The 10,767-nt window shown below is 35.7% G+C and overlaps 1 protein-coding gene across 1 annotated transcript; it reads right to left on the bottom strand.

The window, feature by feature from the left end:
* Positions 1-931: 931 nt before the first annotated feature.
* LOC141646180 (syntaxin-124-like) lies at positions 932-2,364 on the bottom strand. Its single transcript, XM_074454180.1, has 2 exons — positions 1,886-2,364; positions 932-1,361 (listed from the first exon to the last, which is right to left on the bottom strand). Exons 1-2 carry the CDS (start codon positions 2,362-2,364, stop codon positions 932-934), a joined length of 909 nt encoding a protein of 302 aa, XP_074310281.1.
* Between the last annotated feature and the right edge of the window lie 8,403 nt (positions 2,365-10,767).

The following is a 10,767-nucleotide window of genomic DNA, read 5'->3' as shown; positions in this document are numbered from 1 at the left end:
TATTTAGGAAAATTATCAGCCATCTTCTTTCTTTTAGTCTCCTTGAAATTGACCATCTTAATTAATTATTTTATTTTAAGGAAATTGACCATCTTAATTAATTATTTTATTTTATGAAAATTGATCATGTTTAGGAAAATTACCAAGCTTCTATATAATTTAATTTTAACCCAAATTATATAATATTTGCATTGAGATCCCTTAATCGGGTCCATCACACGGTGCTATTGATTTAAAATTATATAGTATAATTAATTTGTATAACTTTCTTTAATTATATTGAAATCCCTTGATTTCTGGATTTAATATATAGTATTGATTGATTGATTGATATATTGCCATAGAAGTTATAATTGGGTTGACTCTACCCGGTGCGATTATTTTCTAATCAGTGGTGAGTTGTTAGGCAAAAATCGCCACCTAGGGTTTAGTATGCATGCATACATCAAAGGCTAAACCTTGGGTTTGATTTCTTATGGTTGATGTTTGTTGTAGGTTGTTACAGGGTCGATTCATGTAATAAGGGTAGTCTTTACGGTGGTGGGTACCATGTTTTTTGGATTTTATAAGAATTAGCTTAACTCTTTTAAAATCGAAAGGAACTGAAATAAAGGGACATAATTACTTAAAAGACAAGATATCTTGTATCAAAATATGGCAAGGTCGACTATTTTGTTTTCTTTTTTCTTTTTCCATATAACAAAACATCATTCCTTTCAAATGGATTGCAAAAGTTTTCTAGAAAACGATAACATAGAAAGAATAAAAAATTTCAAAGAAATTCCACCATAATGACCTACCAAAGAAGATGTCAATTAAATTTTAAAGAAAAATTTAGAGTGATGTGAAATTAATCAAATCTCCAAAATAACTGAAAAAATGATACATAGTCCTGAATTTGTAGTAGTTACATCTCTTTCACCTTGTGTTGTTAAGGTCGGAGGATAGTAGAGAATAAGATGGGGAACAAGATGACTAAGACAAGAATTATGGCAAGGATGGTACCAATGCAAGCCCACTTCCTAGAACTTTTTTGATGATGCTTCGCAACTACTAATTCATTAGCACCTTGGCTCACAAATGAACTAGCACGGTTCACATTGCTTGCAATATCGTTCAGTTGATGTCCTTGAGCCTCTACGAGGGAGGCCATATCTAGGAACACTTGGTGAAGCTCCAACAAATTTTTCTCTATCTCCTTAATTGCGTCATGCCTCTCTTGTATCTCCTTAACCGTGTCCATGACTTGTCCGCGCCCTTGTGATTGGATCGCTTTCTGGAGAAACAATTCACTCTCTCCACTTGAGATCAACTTCTCTATAATCTCCTCATCCGCCTTCTCCCCTGTGACGGTGAAGTACCTATCAAAAATATTAGAGCATTGAAATTATAATACACCACTACCAAGTAGCCCTAGAATAATACTCTCTTTCATTCAAACCAAAGGTTAACATTGTCTTTTTAATAGTCAAACTTCAAAACCTTTGACCAAGAATATCATTAAAAGTATGAATCTTCGAAAGATAAAAAAATGAATGGCTATTCGGCACCATCATCAATTGGTGAAAAATGAGTGATAATTCGATACTGAAATTATATTGACTATACATCTTAACTTGTAACGTGGTCATTGATTGTTTTAACTAGCATTGATCTCATGCAATAGCGCGGTTTTTAAATAAAAAATGTTAAAGAATTTGATAATAATTATATTTATTCCATTTTGAGAGGCTAGAGAAGTTTTCACCGCTAAAGTTACAGATTTGACTTTGAGCTAACAATAACAATCCTTGTGTAAATAATTACTTGTACTCGGTAACTAATAATCTAATATATTGTACGGTCATTAAAAAAATGTTGCAAGAAGAATGTAAATCCGGCCTACCTTCTCTCGACCGTCTCTTTATACTCGGACGACATTTTGGCTCGTAGACCTTGGAAGTCATCCATCATGTCCTTGAGTTTCTTCCCTAAGCCACTGACCACGGAAGTGCGGGTCCGGTCAGCAGAAGACCCGGGCCCACACCCAGGGATGTTCCTGTGGGCGACGTTAGACTTGTCAAGGGCTTCCAGCTTGCCCTTTATCACCTTGGCTCGCTTCAAGACCTGCTCCACATCAGCATCCATTCGCGCCCTTAGGTCTCTTACATCCTTTGCATTTGTGGCGGTCTTGCATTCTTCATTCGCATCTTGAAGACGCTTGTACAGCTTCACCACGTGTTTCATATCCTCCTTAACATTCTCGACATCCTCGAAGAATTTGTCGAGATTTATGGTCTCTTTACCGGATTCTAAATCATCGAGCTCCCTTTGTTCCTTAAGATTTGCATACTTTTTGAACGAACTCGAGAAGAGATCGTTCATTCTGTTCTATTGTGATAAATCTTGTAATGGTTTTATTTGTGAGGGTGTAGTTGTGTTTTCTTCTTCGGTTTTTGATTTCTCTATTTGGATGAACATTGGAAATTAGAACCAAAAATATCATAGACGATCATTCATTTTTAAATCTAAATGATAATGTTGACGAGGAGTCTTTTGTTCTGCCGGCATAGTAAAATATAAGAAATCATAGGAAATATTCAAAATAAATGTAAATGTTGATTCGTTGACTCGATCGGACGTATGCACATGTCCTCATGTTAAACTAACCAAAACTCTTAATAAATGTGGATCTACATACCCGTTACTAATATAACCTAATTATTATTATTTTTATTTTTATTTTTGACAATATCAATACTATACTATATATTAAATCCAGAAATCAAGGGATTTCAATATAATTAAAGAAAGTTATACAAATTAATTATACTATATAGTTTTAAATCAATAGCACCGTGTGATGGACCCGATTAAGGGATCTCAATGCAAATATTATATAGTTTGGGTTAAAATTAAATTATAGAAGCTTGATAATTTTCCTAAATATTGGTAAGAGACTACAACATGGTCAATTTTCTTAAAATAAAATAATTAATTAAGATGGTCAATTTTTTTAAAATAAAATAATTAATTAGTATAAACATGCACACTTATGGTATTAATTATTATCATCATAAAATTATATATTAAATTTAAAATCTATGCAATTTTATTAAACTTTATAGTTTATTAGATGTATAGAGATGTTAATTTTAACATACAAAAATATAATAAGTAGGTTATAAATAATTCAAGTTAAATTCCATAATATATAATATTGCATAATTCTTTCGATTTGATTTAACGCATATATGTAATATATTTATATAAATATATAATCCTCTTAAAATTGCATGCTTAAGTAGTAAAAGTAATTTCGTCAGTAAAGAAAAGAATTGTAGTACCATTGGATATAGTTATATTATTTTTTTAACAGTAAAAGTAACAATGTTATCAGTGAGATTAGTAAAAGTGGTAGAAATAAATAACTATAATTAGGCGGGAGTAGTAGTGAAATTATCAATATTAATGCGGCAGTAGTGACAGTAACAATAATTTAGGTGGGAGTAGTGAAAGCAACAATGATTACGGGCAAGTAATAAAATGTTATTACTATTATTTCATTAATAAGAGTAAAATATTAATAGAAGGAGTAGTGAGTTTGTCTCAAAATTTATTTCATTGTAATTTTAGGATATGTCATAGAAAAATATATTAAATTTATAGGTTATGCAACTTTAGGTAATTTTATTTAATGAAAAAGAAAATTATGGTAAGTAGAGGTAGCCCGGGCGAAGCCGGGCACCAATACTAGTAACCATATAATTGTGCAACCAAAATTCACATTACAAATTTATAAAGAGTAATCACGCACTTTGAGCTGTACTTCTGACCATGTTTCCATCTTGTTCATAACAAAGTTATCTCCATCTCTCAAAACACTATAACGACGCACGCAACTTGGCCGAATATATATGTACTCTGTATTTGCTCAGGTTACTCCCAAAACAAACGATAATAACCGTTGTCATTTATCAAGCTGAAGAGTTAGAAATGATAAACACCTAAGAGGGGGAGCGGGTGAATCAGGTGTACCTTTTAAAAATTTTATCCTTAACAGCAGTTTTATGTCACAGTATAGGTAATTGTGACACAGAACTTGACTAGGTACAAGCGAGAAATATCAAAGTGAAAGAACGTAAAAGTAAATGAACAAACAAACGACATTTTTAAAAATTGGTTCAGCCTCTACTCCGAGTTCTACGTCCAACCGTTATTTTATTGCTTGTTTAGAAATTTACTCAAACTTACTAAACGCCTTACAATGAAAATAACTCGCCAACCTACTCCGATTGCACTCAAACTTAAAGCTACTCCGCTTCAAGAGTTTATTGGTTCTATCTCAAGGTGTTACAGAATCTTGAATCTCAATAGTTCACTAAATGAACATGGAGATCACAATTAACATCTAACACGAGAATCATGGAACAAACTCATTATGTCACAGTACAACGAACTGATACTTGGAGGTTTACAGCTTTTTCGAAAACAAATGAAGACTTTAAAAATCTGAAAAACGTTTTGCAAACACTTGAAGAACAAAGATTTAAATGCACAAATGATTTGCAATGTTTTACAATAAATGCTTTGGAAAGTCTTGAGAAATAAATGAGACTAAGACACTCTATATATAGTGGATTTGATCTCAAGTAAGTACAACTTAGGAAAATTAAATCCAATATAAAATTAGTAGCTTTGAGTGATGGTAAGTGTTAGACTATAGGCTTGGGACTTAAGTTATTCAAGAAATCAGAAAACTTAAGCTAATACACTCAACATGTGACCTTTTACAAAAATGGCAAAAAACGTTTCTAGCTTTAAAAGTTTGACAAGTCCAACTTACCATTTATGTAAAAGGTGTTTGCACAAATATAGAGGTTTATTCAAGTGGATTTGTGACTCAAAAAATTTCAGATTTGTTTTCAAGCTTTTGAAGATTCAAATGCTAAGGTTTGAAATTTGCAAAGTTTTAACACTTAAAACATTTCGTTGAAAACGTCCTCCATACGGTAGTATAAGAAACCATAGTACAACGTACTATTGCATGGTTTTGCCATAACTAGACTTGGATGAGAATGTTACACTTACTCTTACATTTTTCGACTAAGGCTAGGATAATATCATTGTCTTGACTTTCTTGATTATCTTGATCATCTTGAGTCATCGTTGAAAGTCCATTTGCTTGCTTCAATCACTAATCATTTTCAACTAAAAGCAAACAATCAAATAACAAGGGGACTTGGCATCATCAACTCAATGTGTTCTAACAAATTCCCCTTTGATGATGACAAGTCCAAACATGTGTGATATTCTCCCTTAGCCCACGGTTAGTTGGTCTTTGGTCATTTCAACATATACATAATTCATAAACATGATCAAGGTATTCGACGGGTGCAACATGCTTGGCCAAAGTAAAACATCTAATCATGGTAGCTAAGACATAATTACGGTGAACGTTAGCCTAAGAGTTAAGAGATCACACATAAGCATGGTTTGAACTACTTCCCCCTCTTGACATCATCAAGGGAGGATAAAACATGTTCAAGTTTTAGCCGCACGATTTAAAACACACACAAATTGTTCAAGCAAGATAAAAAAAACATCCACAAGTGCATAAGAGTTTTAAGGACAAAGAGCTAAAGGGTGATAAGAAATAAAAGGGTTAGGAAGGCATGAGCTTAAGCCGTGAATTATGGCTTTCTTATCATCAAGAAGTTCAAATAGATCCTCGTTCATGGTACGAAGATCAGCCACCTCATCCCGTAGCTTGGCATTTTCCTTGACCAAATGATTAACAAGCCCCATAAGTTGATCCAATTTTGCAAGCACCACCCCCAATTCAACAGTAGAACCCATCGTAGCACCACTTCCGGACTGATTTTTCCGCTCCAATTTTCCATCCTTGATTTCCATATTCATCCGAGAGAGAAGACTCGGTGTCATTTCATCACTCAACTTCTCTATTGCAGGACTTCCCTTTAAAACCAACCCCTCTTTCACAAATATGATGGATAGCCACATACCATAAGGCACTACGACATTCTTGTCGAAATTGTCGCTTTGAAATTCAGTGGACATATCATGAATGCGATGAAACATAAGACGGAGAAGGTTTATGAGTTTGTGTTTGATGATATGGTGGATAAGGAGCATGTCAAGGAGAGAGCATCTCCCCGACTATTGTTCCTAGGGACAAGGTTGCGGAAAACAAGGTTAAAGATAAACCTAACGGGTGCGGATAATTCGAGGGCATAAATGTTGGTTGGGTCATTGTTATCATGAGGTCGAATAACCTTCATGACTTGGGTAGATGTAACCTCGTCAATTTCACCCCAGTCACGTTTGGGAAAAGTGGTAAGCCCGACATCACACACATCAAGGTGGGCAGCAAGTTGGTCAATTGTTAGGATAAAGGGTTTCTGATTTATATAGGCTGAAAGGGTTCCAGATGCAACATCCACTTTGACTGTTGCATAGAATTGAATGACCTCGGACAAGTACATGGGACTATACTTGTCTAACAGATTCACCCAACCCTGTGCATACATTGCTTCCTTGAAATATTTGAAGGCATGAGAAGTATCATACCAAGACTTTTTGTATCTCCTTCCACTGTGAAAGCAACAGATCAGCATACCGTGGCATAGCTTGAGTACCTCCTCCGGAAGATCAAGTGAATTGAGATGGTTGAGGACATCATTCTTGAATGATTCTCCAAAAGGAGCAACAACTAAATCCATGCATGTATTGAGTGGAACCTTCTCCACAATAATCTCATCCTCGTTTACACTTTGCAAATACCGATGATAACGAGACTGTTTGGGTGCTTTGGTCTTGTTTCCTTTGAGTGACTTTGGGTTTTGGTGGGGATGCTTCCGGTGTTACATCATCGTCATCACCAAAGATCTCGACCATCTTCCTCTTAAACCGGGTTATAGAGGCCGGTTTTGAGAATAATGGGTCAAGCCCATCATCGAACACTTTCTTCAACATCAACAATTTCTTCAACATGCATCGTCTTTGTGGCATCAATTTTTGGGTTTTCATCAATTTTCTCGGCATTAGGATCAATTTCTTCTTCAACAGTGGGAGCCTTTGTTGCATCCATCTCATCCGGCACATCTTCCTCCAATCTTTCATTTACCAAGTCTTTCAAAAGTACATCACAACCATCATCATCCTTTTCGTTATCGACATCAACACTCTTTTCATTCTCATTAATTTCAGCGCTTTTCTCCTTGCTTTCTTTCGATTTTTCCCTCTTTTCTTTCAAATCTTTCTTATTTTCTTTTGATTTTTCTTTATCTCCCACTGATTTCTCCTCACTTCCTTTTGATTTTTCTCCTTCAAGTTCCCCCTCTTTCTTCTCACTTGAGTTACCCTCTTTTTCACTTGACTTCACAACTTCATTTTCCTTTTCAATTTTTTTCATCTTTCTCGGTTCCCTTAGAACCAAGTTCTTCCTCATCGGTATCAATATCAACCTTAGTATCCAATTGTAGAGAGATTGGAGGTCTCTTACCACGACCTCCTCTGCCTCGACCACCACCTCTTTTGGCGGTTGTATTCTTTCGTGCAACAGTGGTCTTGGCAGTAGCAGGGATGACATCATCAGTTTTGGCAGCGGATTTGAGAGGCATTTTCTTTTTGGCAATGTATTTTGGATTAAAGGTGTTTCTGAGTTGGAGAACTTCCTTTGAAAATTTTGGTTTTGAATACATTTGAATTATTGGCAAAGGAAGGGGTTTTGACGGTTTGGGAGTTCGAAAAAGGTAAGGGGAGGTTTTTGTTTAGTGGATAATAGGGAGTTTAGTGTGGGAACATGGGAAATAAATGTGGGGTTGGTGTGGTTAACAAGGGGAGTGGACGGTTGAGTGTTGAGAGGTTAAGTCTAGGTTGTAGGCTTTAGGTGTGATTGGACATAAAGTAGTTTAGTGGCTCAATGCTATTAACTCAAGTGCACAAAGAGATTTTTAAGTTTATTTTGTTCGACCAATTTGCATGCATCAAACATATTAGCCAAATTTATTTACACGTAAATCCAACCTCTAGTCAATCATTGGAGAAAATAATTTAATTTAGCTACATGTCACCTAGTAAACCAATTTCCGACCGAAATCTTACGAATTGTTCTCTTTCTAACGGTTTTGTAAAAATGTCCGCAATTTGATTTTCCGTTTTACAAAAGCTTAGACATATATTACCCTTTTCAACTTGATCACGTAAAAAATGATGTCTTATGTCGATGTGTTTAGTGCGTGAGTGTTGTATGGGATTCTTTGATATGTTAATTTCACTAGTATTGTCACAAAATATGGGAGTAGTCTCGAAAATAAAGCCATAATCATGCAATTGTTGACGCACCCAAAGAATTTGTGCACAACAAAGAGCGGCACTCACATATTCACTTTCGGCCGTGGACAATGCAACGGTGTTTTGCTTCTTAGAGGCCCATGAGATGAGACATGGTCCTAGGAATGTAGCAATGCCCGAAGTGCTTTTATCTGCATCCGAAAATCCTAAAAGATCAAGTTCGTAGTGAGTTGGGTACCAAAGATATAGCCCTTGTGTTCCAATCAAATACCGAAAAATCCGTTTGACGACTTTGAAATGTGATTCCTTAAGATTTGATTGGAAACGAGCACACACACACTAAATTGTATGTCGGGTCGACTAGAGGTTAAGTAGAGTAAGGAACCGATCATACCTTGATATACCTTTTCACTAATGCTCTTGCTTGATTTTAGGCACCATTGGTGTAGGCATAGGATTAGAATTAGTCAACCCAAACTTACTTAGCATTTCTTTTAAGTACTTTTGTTGATGAATCATTGTTCCGTTCTCATTTTGTTTGATTTGAAGACCAAGGAAAAATCCAAATTCTCCCATCATACTCATTTCAAATTCGAAAGTCATTAAATCAGAAAAGTACTTATAAAGAATATTGTTACTTGCTCCAAAAATAATGTCATCGACATATACTTGCACAAGCAACAGTTCGTCTCCTTGTGACTTGATAAACAACGTTTTATCCATGGACCCACGTAAGAAACCATTTTCCAATAGAAACTTTGAAAGCCTATCATACCAGGCCCTAGGGGCCTGTTTTAAACCATAAAGTGCTTTATCAAGTATAAAAACGTGGTTGGGAAACTCGTTGTTTACAAAGCCCGGAGGTTGTTCAACAAACACTTCTTCATCAAGGTATCCATTTAAAAATGCGGTTTTGACATCCATTTGGAAAAGTTTTATACCTTGATAAGATGCAAAAGCTACAAGCATTCGTATGGCTTCAAGCCTAGCTACCGGTGCAAAGGTTTCGTCATAATCAATTCCTTCTTGTTGATTAAAACCTTGCACTACTAGTCTAGTTTTATTCCTTACGATTTCTCCAACATCATCTAGCTTGTTGCGAAAGACCCACCGTTTACCAATTACAGTACGTTGGGAGGGCCTAGGGACAAGATGCCATACCTTATTCCTTTCGAATTGCTCCAATTTCTCTTGCATGGCTGTCACCCAGCATTCATCAGTCAGGGCTACTGTGACATGATCAGGTTCAATTTGAGAGAGGAAAGCATTGTGTGCACAGAAATTTGGAGCGATGATATGGTTTTATTCCAGATGTTAGGTCACTGGTTAGGTTTGATAAAGGATGTGAGCTTTGGTGCTTCCATTTTTTGGGAATAAGTGAGTTAGAGGATTCGGTTTGTTCGTCTATAACAGTGGAAGGGACTGTTGCATGAGGATTGTTTGAATGAGGTGATTGTGGTTCGTTTATAATTTGATTTGGCTGTTCTTCACCATCCTTATTCCCCCTGGATGAGCTAGCATCATCTTGTGTTGGAGGACGATTAGTTTCCCCTGAATTTTGGACATCCTCCTTAGGCAACAGTGGCTCCAACTGTTGCTCAGCCTCTTCCACCACTTGATCCATATCATGTCGTATCATACCAATCTCAAAATCATCATCATATTCATCATCCTCATCATCAACCTGTGTGTTTGACACAAAAATACTAGATTCGTCAAATATTACATGAACACTTTCTTCCATTTTCATAGTCCTTTTGTTATAAACTTTATAAGCTTTACTATGATCGGAATAACCAAAAAAAACTCCTTCATCACTACGAGCATCAAATTTGCCAAAGTTGTCTTTTCCATTATTGTGCACAAACAATTTACTACCAAAGCATTTTAAATGTGAGAGATTAGGTTTTGTTCCTCGTAGTAGTTCATAGGGAGTTTTCTCAATGATTTTTCTAATCATGACACGGTTGTATGTATAACAAGATGTGTTTACAGCTTCGGCCCAAAAATTCTTAGGAACTTTAGAGCTAATGGGTATGGTCCTAGCCATATTTTCAAGAGTTCGATTCATTCGTTCCACAATCCCAATTTATTGTGGATTTCTTGCGGCCGAAAAGTTATGGTTAACACCATTCTCATTACAATAGGATTCAAATGACAAGTTCTCAAATTCGGTTCCATGGTCGGATCTCAATGAGACGCGTTTATAACCAAATTTGTTTTGAACCTTTTTGACCCAAATTAAAAACTCATCAAATGTTTGGTCCTTAGAACTTAAAAAGAGAAGCCAAACAAATCTGGTGAAGTCATCTACAATGACACAAATATAACGACTTCCACCTCTACTCACAATAGGCATTGGACCACATAGATCAATATGAATGAGTTCAAGAGGTAAGGAAGTGCTAACAGCCTTTTTGGATTTAAAAGAGCATTTAACTTGTTTTTCTTTAACGCAATCATCACAAAGTG

The sequence above is a fragment of the Silene latifolia genome, chromosome 3, assembly GCF_048544455.1.
Source record: "Silene latifolia isolate original U9 population chromosome 3, ASM4854445v1, whole genome shotgun sequence".
In the NCBI taxonomy this organism is placed as follows: Eukaryota; Viridiplantae; Streptophyta; class Magnoliopsida; order Caryophyllales; family Caryophyllaceae; genus Silene; species Silene latifolia.
Note: the sequence above shows the minus strand (reverse complement) of the source record. Positions and strands in the feature narration are given on the sequence as shown.

Excerpts from the sequence above, each read along its gene's own strand:
- LOC141646180 (XM_074454180.1), bottom strand. The coding sequence starts at position 2,364 with ATGAACGATCTCTTCTCGAGTTCGTTCAAAAAGTATGCAAATCTTAAG. Across the intron at positions 1,362-1,885 it reads AAAGAGACGGTCGAGAGAAG|GTACTTCACCGTCACAGGGG; the intron begins GTAGGCCGGATT and ends TATTTTTGATAG.